This window comes from Anguilla anguilla, chromosome 15, assembly GCF_013347855.1.
Source record: "Anguilla anguilla isolate fAngAng1 chromosome 15, fAngAng1.pri, whole genome shotgun sequence".
Classification (NCBI taxonomy): domain Eukaryota; kingdom Metazoa; phylum Chordata; class Actinopteri; order Anguilliformes; family Anguillidae; genus Anguilla; species Anguilla anguilla.
In genome coordinates, this window is record NC_049215.1 from 27,027,858 (window position 1) to 27,045,211 (window position 17,354).

Here is a 17,354-nt window from a genome sequence, read left to right on the forward strand (position 1 = left end):
ACAACCAATCCAAAACCAGACTGTAAGGTCACATAGAATCATAGTCCAGACTGTAAGGTCACATAGAATCACAGTCCAGACTGTAAGGTCACAGTTCATCCAAACACAGACTGTAAGGTCGATGCGTGTCCTTTGCTAGACTGTGGGCTGACAGTGAGTCTGAGGCCAGCGGATATCCTACCCTGGAGCCGGTCACACCCCGAGGCGGAGAGTGGGAGAGGCAGGGCCTGTGAGGAGAGGGGGATGTGTGGCCTGTTCGAGACACGGGACTGGGGGACACAGCAGTCGTGGGAACACAGTAGGGAGCGTGCGTCGGGGACAGCTGTGTCCTCTGGCAAAGCCAACAACGTCCTGCTCGATCTCCCCCTTCTCTCGCTCTCTCTCCTTCTGTCTTGCTTCCTCCTCTCTCATTCACACATTCCACATAAAGACAGGTATGATGGCACTTCAGTGTGTTTAGATAGAAGCGACACTCTGATTGGCACTGAATAAATGAGAATGGCTAAACATTGTATTTTTTGGAACCCCGGATGCACCCACCCACAACCCAACCCCCCCCACCCACCCGACCCTTCACCCCATCGAATCCCATCCACCCACCCCTTGATACTGCAGCTGGGACAAGACTGTGTTTCGTCTCAACGGGGTCACAGTGCAACCTGATGGCCTGATGTCTGTCCCCCATTTCCTCTTTTCAGTCGGGTCCTGTACTTCAGAAACGGTTCCATTCCGTTGCAGAATTGCACTCTGGGAAACGCGGTCAGTCTCTTCTTTTACCTCCCCGCAAACAAACAAAACAAACAAAAAGTGCAATTTTGATTTGGGTGTGTTTGATTCAGCCACACCAGCTCTCAGGAGTTCTCTCTCTTCGTTAGCATGTTTTTTTGTTATTTTGTTATTTTGCTTGTGATGGGGAGCTGGCGGAGCAGCAGGCTGCTTGCCGGTGTGGCAGGTGCGGCAGGGTTGCTTGGGGTGCAGGAAATAAGAGTCGGGGTGCGCGAGGGCAACTCCGCCCAACAGCTGCCCGGCGTCGTGCCGACAATGCCCCGCCCCGCCCCCTGGAGTAGAGGGGCCCGCAGGTGTGGAGGCCGCTGAAAGAGGTGAATACGGGGCGTGGCCGGGATGGGACAAGCTCACGAGAGGGCGGCTGTTTGTCAGTTAGATTTAAAACAGCACTGGAACAGAACTGCAATCACCGCATTAGCGGCGTGATTGACAGGCCGCTGTTTAATCATTAGTCATTGTTTTCACCCGAGCAGGTGAGTGGGGGGCGGAGCCTGGCAATTAGTATTGCAACTGCCTCTTCAGAAACACACACACCCACACGCACACTGTTTGACCTTCACACAAACACTTTACCGCAGCCAGTGAGCGTGTCTGCCTCGATTGCCACCTCGGGAGCTGCCATTTCACTCACACAAACACACGTGCACGCAAATCCCACTGATCACCGGAACAATGGTTGCGTTTACAACACCCGCTTTCTCTCCAGACTGCATGAGCAGGGGAGACCGCCAGACTGGACTAATTGCCCACATCACACATGTAACACACTGATTTTACACATTGTACATGTAACACACTGATTCCAGACATCATACATGGAACACCATGCATGATTTCACACATCGCACATGTAACACACTGATTTTACACATTGTACATGTAACACACTGATTTTACACATTGTACATGTAACACACTGATTCCAGACATCACACATGGAACACCATGCATGATTTCACACATCGCACATGTAACACACTGATTTTACACATCATACATGTAACGCACTGCTTTCACACATCATGCATGTAACACACTGTTTGTGTAACGCTGATTGCACACGTCACACACATAAGAGACTGACTGCACACGGCACACGTTGTGCAACCCTGCTCCTGAGAGAGGAAGGGGCCGGCGCATCACCGGCAGCAGCTTCCTGCCACAGCCATAGAGACAACTTAGTAAAAAAAAAAAACATTTCTAAGTCTATCTGTATTTCAGAAGTTATTCTTCTTCTTTTCCTAATTATCCATATGGTAAAGCTTGATTGGATCTGATCTGAAGAGAAACTGAGAGCATACTGGTGATATTTACTCCTGACCAGCACAGAGGAGACCGTGCGAACTCTCTCTCACAAGATGACCAGATCAACCCTGATATGAAAAGATGACATGCAAATTATCACTGTGGCTAACACTCAAACCATAGGCATGGACACTGGCCTAATTGTGTTTCTTCTTGCAGTGAAATTTGCATAGCTACTATAGACTGTGTGGGTCTCTCTCTCTCTCTCTCTCTCTCTCTCTCTCCCTCTGTCCTTTTCTCTCGCGCCTGCTCTCTCTCTATCTGTCTCCCTCTCTCTTTCTCTTCTACAACTTTCACTCTCTCATGCAGCCCCTGCATTCTCTTGCTCTTTTTCTCTGCACAAGCTGAAGTCAGTCTTGTTTCCTCACTCAAAACAAAGAGGAGGAGGGCAGGTGGGGTGGGGGGGGAAATGAGCTACAATACCAGATTAAACAAAACGAGAAAAAAATTGTACATCAGTATATCATGTGACTGCAGTCACCCAATGGGGCTTGAGTCTTTAGAAGGGAATGGTTAAATTCGCATTTGGGGTTATGAGAAGCCTTCTGTGGGCCACCACACAACCACAAACCAGAGCGGCGAGCAGTCATAGCTCTGCTCACACCAGAGAAAGAGAGAGAAAGAGAGAGAGAGAGAGAGAGAGAGAGAGCGTGTCAATTTCAGCGTGAATCACCAGGATTGCCGAAAACCACAGCGACTCGAGCGCTGGTGCTGCTGCTCCCCTGCACAGAGGTATGTTAACTGCAGACTTTCCACTGGGTTTCTCAGCTCAGGAGTCTTATCCATGCCCATCGCTCAGGGACAGGACCTCCGAGCAGCCCAGCTACAGGGGCCGCCAGCAACACTTCGGGCATCTCGGAGACGTGAGAAGAACCACATATGAGTGGTAGAGAAGGTCCTGGACTTGAGCTTCAACAGGATGTGACGATAACCCCCGCTGTTTGTTTTGCTAATGCGCTCCTTCACAAATGTGCTCGCCCCGTTTCTAAATGCATGTGCATGTCATGTCTGCAGTGGACGAGGAGGAAGACCAGGCATTTTTGACAAGAGAGGGACGCCTCTTTCGCCGAAGGAGCTCAACGCCTATGAAGAAACACATGGCCTCCAACAGCATCTTTGAGTCCTTTCCATCGTACCAGACGTGCTTCGTGAGGGGTGAGTGAAAACGGCACGGTGCGGTCCCAGTGTTCGGGGGAAAGGGAGCGTGCCTGCAAGTGTGTTGAGTTGAGTTGGGTCAGTAGATGTACGGCAGTAGAGGTGCGCCGCAGAACAAGTATTGGATGGAAATTTTGAGGTGTATTTTATTTACTTGATTGAGCAATGCCTGTGCAATTGTTGGTCGCTGCGGCTGCAATGTTGTGTCTGAATCAGACCATGTGGAAAACCACAGCGCCCTCACTGAGCACTGCTACGCTACGAGGTGTTCTGAACGCCACAGTGTTCAGGCTTCGGACCGTCCGGGTCAGACTTAGTCCCCCTCCGTCCTTCACTGGGCCAAAAAAGTGGATTCCCACTCTCTGAAATAAAGGAACGGTGGGGGTGCAATTTTGTAAGGAACAAATCTCCCAAAAGTACCTTTAAAGGTACTGTAAAGCAATTTTGGTACTATAAGAAAAAAAGGTTTAAAACTTTGAAACCCATGACTAGGGATACAATTGTATGTCCCTATAGGGTACCACCTGAGTGACAAGCTTTGCACCTTTTAACCATTGAAAAAGTGTGGCTTGGTTTATTTTACTGATGGCTTGGTTTATTTTTCCACATTTCTATGTTTTATCAACAAAATGCCAATTAGTGGTAGATTTAACAGGGAGATATCTGTGTTATGGAGGGTTGTGTGGGACAATGTATCTGCATTGGTTGGTTCGTTTGATTGAGTGCAATATTAACTGATGGAACGACTGAACTAATGCAGGTTGGTTTCCCTTTCTTTATTGCTTGCTGAAAGCTGGATGTTTTTGTGCAACAAAACATAAATATAAGGCATTGCTAGCCTGAGCAGAAAAAGAGGATGTCTGTTTAGCCTAGCAATTTATATATATATATATATATGTGTGTGTGTGTGTGTGTGTGTGTGTGTGTGTGTGTGTGAAATTTCTTCATTTTGGGACCAAAAATATCTGTCCAGGAGAGATTCCTAAATTCCAAAAAATAACCGGTTAGGTTTTGCTCATTCCACAGACCCTATATAAATGAACAGACTTGTACAATAGTCATAGTGCCCCTTCTGCACCTATCCAATATACTGGAACCCTTGGCATTACGTACGCAGGACCTCATTGTAGAAAGAGAGTATGGTACTACATTCATTCTCCAGGATGATTTGATGCCTGTAACCTTAAAGGGAAAATCAGAATCCAAAAAAAAACCCCAAAGTGAACTAGTAGTATTCTTTGAGTGGAGTTAAAGGAATAGAGCGATAGAATCGATTGTGATGGAAAGGCCATGTGAGGGTGGCCTGGAGCGTATGACACAGTGATATGACACAGTGTGGAACACAGTTGCTTTGCGTAATGAACAGTCGCGAAACCATACTGGCAGCTGGCTCTTGGTGTGGCAAACATAATCTGCTCTAGATCAATAGATTAGTATTTATATGCTGTATTCACACACACACACACACACATTTCTATTTATAAATGAATGCTGCTGCTCCTGGGGCCTGATTTTCTGATCATCAAGATAGCTGTCTGTAATTGTATAGCCTGTTCTTAGAAAAATGACACTTGAGTTCTGGGAAAAAAAAATCTAAAATTCAAACTCAGCCAGAACTGATTTGTGGATAGTAAATGCAATGCATGTTTAAATGGGAAAAGATGAGTCCTTTGATTTGTCTTTTCCGTCTGTTATTACGTTAATGTGAAGTTCCAGAAGAGCAGTGGGGAGGAACACCTGATTTGTGATCTTTGTTGATCTTTCACGCGAAATAAGTCATTTGCATTGCATGGCACTGAATGGTGCTTGTGTGCTCTCCAGAACAGTCCCAGGCCTAACAGTCCCTGTCACTACTGTCCCCACAACACAGTCTGCCTGCATGCAGCTTTATGACTGCAACCACACGTCCCCACAACACAGCCTGCCTGCATGCAGCTTTATGACTGCAACCACACGTCCCCACAAAACAGCCTGCCTGCATGCAGCTTTATGACTGCAACCACACGTCCCCACAACACAGCCTGCCTGCATGCAGCTTTATGACTGCAACCACACGTCCCCACAAAACAGTCTGCCTGCATGCAGCTTTATGACTGCAACCACACGTCCCCACAACACAGCCTGCCTGCATGCAGCTTTATGACTGCAACCACACGTCCCCACAAAACAGCCTGCCTGCATGCAGCTTTATGACTGCAACCACACGTCCCCACAAAACAGTCTGCCTGCATGCAGCTTTATGACTGCAACCACACGTCCCCACAACACAGCCTGCCTGCATGCAGCTTTATGACTGCAACCACACGTCCCCACAAAACAGCTTGCCTGCATGCAGCTTTCCAGGTGAATATTTTTGTGCTGAAAAGTTAGTTTAACACCATCTGGGCGTTCAGGTGAAAACCTGGCCCCATTTGGTTGAAAAGTGAAAGCCTTCTAGCTGACTAGGATGTAGCCAGGCAATATTTGAGTAAAATCAGAGCTACATTGGGGTTAACCTAGTCTGTTTAAGGTCTCTCAATCTATATTTCCTTCCCTCTAGACATCTATATTCCAGCCTTGGCTCACTGGGTTATGCCTGCCACCACACGTGTCCCCACAACTCTGTCTGTCTGCATGCAGCTCATGACTACTACCACACGCGTCCCCACAAAGCTGCCTATCTCACACCACGCGCGTCCCCACGACGCTGTCTGTCTGCATGCAGCTCATGACTACCACCACACGCGTGCCCACAAAGCTGTCTATCTCACACCACACACGTGTCGCCATGCTTCGGGGCCTGCGGCCGGGCCGCCATGCGTGACCTGCCGCCAGGCGCCGCGCGTCACACCGCGTTTCACCGAACAGGGAAGCGGGGTTCTCGTCAGGCGAGGCGACGTGCAGCTGCGTGACATCTCGACCGCGCGCTCCTCCAGGTTCCCGTGTTCACAAATGCGTCAGAGGAGACGAAAAAAAAAAACCCGCACCTCAAAAAGGCGTTCGCAAGAATCGCGCGGGGCCTCGCTTCTCGAGAATCGCGCGGAGCCCCGCTTCTCTCGATCGCGCTTCCTGCCCGCTTTGGCGCCTCCGGCAGCTGAAGCTGTCAGTTTAACGCCGGAAGTTTATCGCCGTGCCGTGTCGTGCGTCTTGCACAAGCACAGCAGCATCGGAGTTGTTTTTTTTTTTTTGTTTTTTTTCTGAGCTCATATACAGCCTCGCCCCTGTGCGAGCTCAGGGTGATGTCTGTGTGCTTGTGAAGTTACGCGATGAGAATCTGTGGCATTTTATGAGGTCCTTGCGGACAACCACAGCCTGAATCAGTGTGCCCTCGTCCCTCAAGCAGAGCGTGCTACGGCAGATTGGTGTGGGCCACAGGGCAGAAATGTGCAGATCCCTTTTGAGGGGCGGGCGCTGAAATTGAGAAAAGGGCACACCAACCTAGCAAAACTGTTTTACAACGCCCGGTTACTGCACAGAATATATCTTACCGAAACGAATGAATAAAAATGCATGACAGCAACAATAAAAATACAAAAAAAAAAATGTTTACAATTTTAAAAAATCAAATTCCACACCGGATACGTGGGCACAAAAGGGGCGGGTATTTGGGCGCCCGGAGCCCCCCCTCTGCATGGTCCTGGCCACGCGGATCAGCCGTGCACGAAGGTGATTAACCCGTTTGCTGAGGGGTGTGAAAACATCTGATGGCAGGGTTGGAGATCAGTGGGGAGGTGCAGGAGGTGCAGTTACTCCGCTGCCATTGCGCAAGTGGATTGTTCCGGAGCACGGAGGCATGTGAAACTTGCTCCCTTACTTGAACTCTGCCTGAACTCTAATGAGAAATTCACCTCCTGTGCTGACCAGTCTAACACTTTGCATCCTTCTTTCTGGGAAACCGCTAAGGATATGGCTAAAATTCCTTTCTGATCAGCAGACTGCGTTCTTTCCTCAGTTCCTCCTCTGCGCTCACCTTCTTTAACGTCTACTGCGGATCCTGAGGAAAAACGTGTATCATTCAGCCGCTTTTGCCGCAAAGCTTTTGTTTGTGTTTTTCTCAAAATAAGATCAAATGTATAAGAAATGGTGTAAATGAGCCTGAAAGGGTTAATAATTATGCTATCACAAGATTATGTCTGAGAGAAATGACCTAGGAAATATACCTGACACTTCTAAAAAAAAAGTGATTTCTGCAGTTACTGTGCAAGCATCTGAGATTTTCCTTGTGGTCTTCTACAATTAGCCATTGCTGTGAGCTCCTGAGTGCATTATGGGACTATGAAAGTAATATAAATTAAGGACCAGGGTCATGTGTATCTCTGCCATATTATATTTAAAGAGCAGGTGGGAAGATGGCTTTGTGCATGGCGGTAACCTGCCGCTCCGTGCGTCTCCAAAGATTTTGGCGCGGTATCTCAGTTCTGCACCTCCACCACAGGACCCCTCCTCCTGTCTCTGTGGACATTGACCCGAGCCCACTTTAAGCCTGGCTCCCACGGTCACACACACACACGCACACACACACCTTCACGGCCCATCTGTTCCAACCAGGTTTCCTCCACCGGCCCGCGCTTCCCAGAAATGCGCAACCGACTGCCCGCCCGGCGCATTGGGCCCGTGCAGACGAAACGGGTCCAGATTGTTCTCACGCCCGTATATTCATCCAGTGTTTATTGTAATGTCCTAAATTTCAGTGCTGTTTTTCTGCTCCAAAGAACAGAATGTCAGGTGGATTTATGCGTTTCCCTCCCTCGGCTCTCCGAACCTCTCCAAAAGAGCCGGACCTTCGGCCTTCTGTCCGACTCTGATTCTGTTTATCAGCAACCCCAGGACTTTCAGAAGGAAGCCTCGATCTGCCTTTTTTTATATTTAGAGAGAAACACTTTCAGAAGTTATAATAAATTTCCACTGGGCAGTGTCAGAGCGCTCGTATATTCATTTGAATGTGGCTTACCACAGAGGATATGGGCCCCCGGTGTGCCAGGTCCATGCGAGGGCCACACCGTTCGCCTCTGAGTATTCCCTCCTCCCTTTCAGTGGGGTTCATTGAGGAGACCCAGGCATGCTACTCAGACATTAGTGTGTGTGTGTGTGTGTGTGTGTGTGTGTGTGTGTGTGGTGTGTGTGTATGTGTGTGGTGTGTGTGTATGCTTGTGTGCATGTGTGTGTGCTCGTGTGTGTGTGTGTGTGTGTGACAAATAGCACATTTTCAAATACAGCTATTATACATGCATACAGTATGTATATATATATATATATATATATATATATATATGTATTCAGATAGGATATTGGATAAGCAATTGTAACTGTTGTAATGATATAGTGATAGTCATAATAGCAATAACTGTAATAATAATGATGATGTTTGATTTTGAAGTAGGTCGGCCATCCCAGAATTTCTCTACATTCTCTAACTGGGCGGTGGAAAAAAGGAGAGACTTTAGCTAAACTTAGCAATGCTTTTTCATTTCACTTCTCTGGCAGTTCCTCGGAAAAATGTAAGAAGGGAGCTCTGTTTGGCTCATGACTAAGCTAGGTAGTTTCCACGTCTCAGAGAGATAATGATAGTGCGTGCAGTAATTTGACTTCTTTCGTATGATATTTGGTTTTTTGTAACATGTTCAAAACCAGGAACATTCCAGCGCCCATTGGTGAACTTCATCAGACCACTTCATCTGGATCAGTCAATACTGAGGTCCATCTTACTGCACACAATATAAGCCTGCCTGACACATATTTAGTCAAAAGACAGAAAAAATCATAGTTATGAAGCACGAGAAGAAGTCACTTTACATGAAACACCAATAACAAAGAATGTGTGCATCTATAGATAATTTAAGCATTTATTTGTAGATGAGTACCTATCTGCCCATCCTTCACAAGTTACAGGTGTCACATTTTAAAACAATAGGCTATTTATTCAGTTTCTTGGCTGAGTATCAAGTTGTCATGGAATGTATGCAAAATGTTTCTATAGCCATGGGATACTAGACTAGATCTCACTGCAGAGAGATTCACTAGACTCAAACTAGACCATAATGAGAGTCAGCACAGAGCCCGCTTGGAAACAAGATTCACATCAGAGTAAATCCACTCTGATCCTACAGTGAAACCTGACTCTTATAATGAATAGGAGACCTTTTATCGTCACAATGCTTCTGTCCTGTTCCCTGAGAAGTTCATGTAAATGCAATGTTTAAACATAAAAAAACAGCACCATAAGATTCTGAAGAAATTGCAGGTGACTACTGTTATTTTATCTTGCTGCGTGGCTGTAACACTGACTTCTATTTTACATTACATTACATTACATTACAGGCATTTGGCAGACGCTCTTATCCAGAGCGACGTACAACAAAGTGTATAACCATAACCAGGAACAAGTGTGTCGAAAACCCTAGAGAGAAGTACCGTTCCTATGCAAAAATGCAAGCAGTAGTTAAGACGAGTGCATTAACTAAGTCACCTACGAAACAGCTACCTAGTTATAACCCTAAGCGTACAAAAATTTTAAAAATACTTTTTTTTTTTTGTTGTTGACATCCACGAGTTCGCAGCCAGGAAAAGTAATGACTGGCTTTTAGCATGCATTCACTCCATTGTGAGCCTGGTTGCAGTGTGGGTTTGGTGTGTATTCGCTGTTCTGTGAGTCTGGTTTCAGGGACTACGATCAGCGTTGATTCATACTGTGGTGAGATCTGTTCCAATGCAGGTAACAGAGTGAGTTCACTTCTGGTCAGTCTGGTTTCACTGTGCAATGAGTGCGAATTCAATCTGTCCCAAATCTGAATTCGGGGTGGGCTCTGTGAGGATTCAGTGTAGTTTTCAGTGAGGTGTGGATGGGAACATGTCTAGGACTCACAGTTCTGTACAGAAGGTCTCATTTGTCAGTTGGGGGGGATTGCAAGGTTTGGGGGGGGGGGGGACTCCTTGCAAACGTAGAGAAACCACAGACTGCATTTGCCGGGGCTGATAAGCCTAGTGCCCCCTCCCTCTCTTTCCTGTTGTCAGGCTGTAAGGGTCCTGAAGACAGTTATGTGTCCCAGCTTTCACTTCATGAAAATAACAGTAGCAGTTAGCATCACAGCAACACCCCTCCCCCCCAAAACTCACAACCCCCAGCCCTCCGCAGCTCTACAAAACAGGCTCTGTGAGTGAGAAAGTGCTTTTACAACTTATGGGGTATTAAAAAAAAATTAAAAAGCATAAAAAAGCAGAAGAGAGCTGTGACTGTGTCTCTGCACAGGAAAGTGTGGCTGCCATTTGGAGGATATCTAAACTTACTCTGACAACTGCTCACCTTTCAGATCCGCTTGTACGGCTGGGTGGGGCGCCTTTGCTATTTGCTATTGCTTGGTCGGGGTGCAGCTGTTACCTCGGTGGTGGTGTGGGGGTGGGGGGGGGGGTGTAGCAGGGCATCATGATTTCCATCATGAGTGGGGGTCCGTTGTATTGCAGGCTTGCATATAAAAAGTGAAATATTATTCTGCCACAAATGCTTTAAACACGGCCATAGTTTGCTACATCAAATAATAGAAGCCTGGCTGTGGGAGGAGGGAGTGATAACACTGCTGTTCCGGTCTCTCTGCAGCGAGAGGAAACCAAACACACATTAGATATCTGTGTGCATGACTGTGTGCGTGCGTGTGTGTGTGTGTGTGTGTGTGGGTGTACACGTGTACGTGCACGTGTGTGTGTTTCTGTGTGTGTGTGTGTGTGTGTGTGTGTGTGAGCGTGTGTGTGTGTGTGTGTGTGTGTGTGAGCGTGTGTGTGTGTGTGTGTGTGTGTGTGCATGAGTGCACTAAAATCAGCCTCAGACCTGCCTACTTTGCATGTTGGTTAGAATGTGGGGAGAATGTAAGCCACAGCCACCATACTGCCACCACAGTCTGCCCACTGTCACTGATACGCACTAAGTGTGGCAACAGTTAGCCCACGTTCTGGTTATACTGCACACCACACTCATACATTGCAGATTAGTGCACACAACCCACAAAAAAATCACTAAAATGCACTTAGATTCACGCACGCACACAAACATGTACACACGTGCGCACAAGGACGCGTTCAAACACTCAGCCAGCAACGCGCAATGTTCGCGCAACAGTTCCCTGGCGTCTCACTCCAGTGATCTGAGCAGAGAGTGGGACCACACTTTTAAATTAACGCTGTTTTTAATTTAATTATTGATCACGTGGAGCTGACAGTTTCTGCTCTCTTGGTTAAATATACGCGGTGTGCAATAAAAACAACTCTGAGCTGCCAAGACAAATTAGCAAAAAGGTAATTGCACAATCCGTGTTAATTACATACATAAATTGGTTTTAAAGTGCAAATGGCACAGCAGTGGTAAAAACTGGGTCAAATACATGCGAAAATTCATAAAACTTTACTTGAACTATACACCCTAAATCCTATATAACACAGGATAACACAATACATGTCAAAACCAGTTGACAGTATATTACAGCTTACAATAAATGTAATTTCACCCATAGGTATGTGTAAATAATTTAGAATCAGTTATTTCGTACCCATTTTGTAAGTTTCTGGCCAGACATGATGACAGTGCTATACTATTTATCATGCTGTAATACACTGTCATGAATGGTTATGACATTTGTTGCGTTACATTTATATTATATGACAAGTGTTCCCAACCCTGTTCCTGCAGATTCGCCGTGCTGTAGGTTTTCACTCCGAGCATAGCGACGGATGGCTCATTCAACAGTTCGAGATCTCGCTGAGCTGCTAATTAGGAGAATCAGTTGTGCCAAATTAGGAGTGAAATTAAAAGATACAGGAGAGTAGATCTCCAGGAACAGGGCTGGGAACCGCTGTCACACAACGGTTGTGGAGGATAGCTCATGTAGTCATCCCAGCAACGCCCTTTGTGAACAAGAGCAGAGGCCCAATGGGAACGCCTGTTCGGGCTCCTCAGGGGAACCAGTCAGACGCTTCCAGGGAGGGAAGCAGCAAACGCAGGTGAGCTGCTTATTTCCATAACTGTAACAGCAGTTGCCCCTCCTGACAAAGACGGCCCTGTCTCCCACCAGCGCTCTCCAGGCATCTGGGATACGTCCCTGGAAAACCATTTGTCAGACAAATGACTCAGAGTGAGATAAGGCCAGAGCCCTAAAGACGAGTGCAGAAATGCTCTCTCTCCCTCTCTCTCTCTCACTCTCTCAAATTCAGAATGTTTTATTGTCATGACATATTTGTAAATACTTATTTCCAAAGTTCAATAATAACCATAGCAATAGCAAAGTAATAACAACAATAGATACAGATTAAAATATAACATTGACATAAAATGTATACTAGTACTAGTAGTAATAACAATAATAATAATAATAAAATTATAATGATTATAATACAATATAAGTTATTTAACTTAAAACAACTATATATTAATTGATGGGGATTAGAGAGTCACTGCTGTCCCAACATCTTTCTTCTCCAAGGAGGATTTGCAATAGTTGGGTCTCTGTAAGGGTTGAGAGTTTTGAGTGTTTTTTTTTTTTTTTTTTTTTTTTGAAAAGTTTAAAAAAAATATTTATCACATAGGGTGAGGAGGAAGTGCAGCTCTGACTCTATTTGTTGTTGATCGCAGCTGGTCTCTATTGCTAGGCTGTGCTCACTGAGTCTGTACTTTTTGTCAGTGTTTTCCAGGGTTTTCTAAATTTTCACTGTGGTCAGATAATCTTCCACAGTGTAGTCTCATTTATACCGTGTATTTGTGTATTCTCTCTAGGTAATCAATAACCTTTCAAGTAAGTTGCCTCTGAACAGTTGCACAAGGAGGCTGTAGCTTACGGCTTCCCCCTGGAACTCTTCATGCTGGCAACCCCCTTCACTTCTACTCTGATAATGAAAATGCAGTTCTGTCGCAAATGTGTGTCTAAAAATGTTGCAACTGCCACTTCCACTCGTGAAATGTTTAACTCTAATACATTACACTTTGGTCCCAGTTAACTGAGAGCAAGAACAGGTCTTTATAGGTAGCTTCAAACAAAAAAAAAAACAAAAAACAAAACAAAAAAACTATTAAGCAATACAAATATTCACATGAACACTCCACATCTTCGAATAACTGGCAATTTGACATCATGGGGGGGAAGAAACACTGAAATAAGTAACTACTGTTGTTTAAAAAACATGAATTGTGTACAATTATAGATTAAACATTTCCAAGATATTTCAATTTGGAAAGAAAAAACACCTTTTTCATAGTGAGAGTAGAAGAGGATAATTTTTTATAGAACATGATCACTATCAGTAGGAATACTGTCAATCTTGTCAATCTTACATAGCATTTGAACATCATATAAATTGACTTTTGTTCTTGTTGCTGGTGGAGAGGTAGCCATACATGTAGATCACAGAAAAGTAATATGTTCAACAAATATGTATTATAATGTAATGACTTGTGAAACAGAACCATTTCTTTTCTTTCTTTTTTTTTTTTTTTACTTTAAAAAGATTATAGGTTCATATTGTTCTTTTTTACAGATCAGTATTTTCCTCAAAACTCAGTTTATTGTCAGCCATGGTCCCCAGGCACTTGTAACTGTCTGGCACCTTTATTCCTGGGCCTTTCATGTCTGAGAGCATGTTTATATTCCTTCTGAAATCTGTGAGAATGTGTCCATTTCCAATTATTTATATGCGTGCGTATGTGTGAATGTGCAGTAATTATGTCCTGACAGAGTGAATCAGAGGCCATTTTGGCTCAGATTCCCAGTGCGTTCAGCGCCACCTGTTAAAGTGCAGCCTGCCAGGCGCCCAGGAGGCCCGCTGAGCTGTGCTTAGTCACACAGCCGGGGCAGATGACTGCCTTCGCCCCCACGACATCACCACGGTCTGCACAGATACCTTAACACAGGGGCTAGCTGTTTAATGTGTGTGTGTGTGTGTGTGTGTGTGTGTGCGTATGTGTGTGTGTGTGTGTGCGCGTATGTGTGTGTGCGTGTGTATGTGTGTGTGTGTGTGTGTGTGTCTGTGCGTATGTGTGTGCGTATGTGTCCGTGTGAACCTGTATAGACATTTTCAAAACAAACATACTCTGTTCATTTCCCTGCTCAAATGATTCTTCATAACTGATGTAATTTCCAAAGAACCCCAGTGGCATTACAAATTAGTTGAGTGATCACAACATCTATATCGAGGGCAGAAATAAGCAGGGAATTTCACACACACACACACACACACACACACACACACATCCCTTCTACTCCCTCTCTTCGCTAAATCTCTTTCATCTTCCAACATTTGCGTGGACTCTCTGTCACAAAGACAGAGCGGCCTTTGTGCCTCCGATGCCACAACTAATTGAGAATTTACTGTATATCCATAGTCTGGCCAGGACAAAAAGGCCACCATTATGCCTGTCTTTATTTTTTTATCTTGTTCTGTTGATTTTCTTATATGATATTACAGAGGATCGTCCACGTGCGTGATTTCCGCTAACTTCGGAAGTCATGCTCATGCTTCTCACGCAAAACACAGAGAGACAGAGACAGATGCAGGGTTTTCCCTCCTGGGCACTGTGAAAAGCACAATCTTTATCTTATTAGCATGGTAACTCTGATGAAGACCTCAAACTACGCTGCAGCTGGTGCTCATCTGCGGCTTTAACTTCGGGGAAAATCACATGAGCTGATAAGATCCACTATAACTATGACAACCACACCAGGTTTCTGACACCGTTTTAAAATAGATAAGAGCGGTCCATCTCAAGAACTTGTGAGAAGCGCAGCGGAGGCACACATTCAGGCTGTGCAGCGTTATCACAAGGAAATGTCCAAATTTTACACGGTGAAGTTAAGTAAATTGTAACTTCAGGCCTGCTGGGTGGCTCATTCTGTAAAAGCACTGTTTCTACAGCCCGAATGCCTATAGCCTGAATGTTTGACTGCGCCAGTGTAGTGGGTGTAGCCCAGCCAGTTCGCTAGTGAAGCGTGTTCAGGTGCGGTAAAGTGACGGCCTTGTAGCAGAAGGCTCTTTGGTGACGAAAGGCTCTCTCAGCCCTCAAATTCAAAAACAACAATATTTCCCTTGGCTAGAAACAATTTTGCCTTTAGCTGACTGGTAACACGTTTGCCTATGAATTTTTTTTGGACCAGTGAGAGCCCTGGGTTAAAATCTCACCTTGGACTCAGGCAAATCTCTAAATCATTACACCAATACTAACTGCCAGGATGACAGGATCTCGTTGTCCACTACCAACCCCTGCTGGTCCGTTGGGCACCCGACTGTATGAGTAATCTTTGTGCTGCAGTGGGTAGCTGGCCGGACTCTGGGGGTTACCTCTAGCGGAGTGCACTGGCCATCAGAGCTCTGGACACTGGACCTGAGGACCTACGTGGTACTAAATGCTATACTCTCAAGTGTGGTGCTTCTCCTCTTTTTCCAAATTGGTCCAAGAAGCAAATTGTCAGCGATGTAAGTCACCTCGTCACCTTATGAAAAGCCGTCCACTGACTCACTGAGTGAAGTAATATAACGGTGTGAGCTGAAATGAGCATCTATGCTAACATGGCTGCTGCAGGGCTCCCTGATGAATACCGCCACTGTGGGTCTCGGGGAACAGTAGAGCGAAGCCCCGGCTGTCCCTTGAGGGACCTGCTGTGTCCCCATGGCTGGAGATCAGAGGGATAGCTCAGCTGCTTGTGTTTATCCAGCTCCTTGGTGGCCCACACACAGCACAGAGCGGTGCTGTAGGAGCGGACTCTTCTCCTGATCAGTCCTCCACTCGCTCAGCCTGGAGAGGCACTCAGCTTCATAGCTCTCCTCTTCCTTTCTCTACTGTCGCTCTCTTCTCTCACTTTTTCCACTCCTCCTTTTTCTTCTCTTCTCCCGTTTGATGTCATAGCGCTCCATTGCTCTTACAACTGACTTGCGTTAAACTTCTCTATTACATTTATATGTGACAATATGTTCATTATATCATCATTTATGTAATGGCACATTATTTTGAAAATACCCATATTTACATATTTACACTCAGCTGGCCTTATTCTATGCACTATTGTGCTGGACGATCTAGTAAATGAAAAAAAAAAACATGAAAATGTCATTCTTGGCTGCAGAGATTGAAAGTCCAGGGGTCAGAAATTAAAGGCCTGCCATGTGTTTCTTCCATCCATGAACTCATCCAGCTGATTTCACTAATCAGTTCTAGCTCCTGGCTGAAGAATTGTGCTAATTAACAAATATAGGTAGTCAGGAAAAAAAATAGTGGGGAGGACCTTTACTTTCTGAAGCTGGATTTTTCACCTCTGCATTTACACTTATCATTTTCCCTCTCTCCCACTCTCTGCTCCCCACTCATTCGCCCAGATTTTCTGATAATGCAGGCTTTACATTCCCATGAAATGTCTGGTCAGACCAGGGGCTGTGGTCCAGACCTTTGAGTCAGCTATATTCCACCAGACTCCTCAGGCATTGGAGGATAAAAAAGCAAATAACGAGGGAGGAATGAACACTGAGCCAGCTGTGTTTGCTTTATGGGTATTGATCTTGTTCCTACATCTAGCACGTACGGGCCGGGTCAGTCAGAGCAGAGGCGGAAGACCTCGTCGAAGGTCATTTAAGCTCTCTGCGATTCAATTTTGAGTGAACATATGCATGCCGTCAAATGAAACATGGAAAGACTCAATGGACGTTTGCTTTCAGAAACAGAAAGTATACTGAGTTTGGTGTATGTATCTGTTGAATATTTCTAGGGCCCATTTAAGTGCTTGATCATTGTAGACGGACTGTGACATGTTGGAATGGCTTCTACATGGAAAGACTGTTGACAGCCAGACTGAATTTCACCGCTTTGAAGAGGACCTGATGGTTGAACCGGAGGGAATGACAAAGTGTGATGATGTCTCGTTCTTGGCGCAGAGTTGTGACTCATGCTCTCCCAGACCGTGGCCTAACACTGACAGTGTTTGTCTGAAAGGTGTAGCCAGGTTGTCAGAGAATGGGCATTTTTTCCGAAAAGCATTCATGTGTAAGTGTCAGCTGATGCCGCATCTGTTTTAGAACAGAGCCAGGTGATGGTCCTTATTGATATATTCTATATCAGCATTCAAACTTCTCAACTCCACACAATTCTCTCTCTCTCTCTCTCTTTCTCT

General features: G+C 45.5%; 1 protein-coding gene across 4 annotated transcripts in view; it reads left to right on the forward strand.

Moving 5' to 3' along the window:
• The first annotated feature begins 2,584 nt into the window (after positions 1–2,584).
• The window catches only part of runx1 (RUNX family transcription factor 1), a 51,953-nt gene continuing 37,183 nt past the window's right edge, over positions 2,585–17,354 (forward strand). For 2 of the 4 annotated variants that reach the window (XM_035394162.1, XM_035394164.1), the window contains exon 1: positions 3,145–3,246. Coding sequence is in view for 2 of the 4 variants with exons in the window: in XM_035394163.1 (XP_035250054.1) it covers positions 3,177–3,246 (70 nt within the window). In the remaining 2 variants the exon portion in view is untranslated. Of the gene's footprint in view, positions 2,824–3,105; positions 3,247–17,354 lie in introns of those variants that run through there. The other 2 variants (XM_035394163.1, XM_035394161.1) reach the window with 2 other exon arrangements.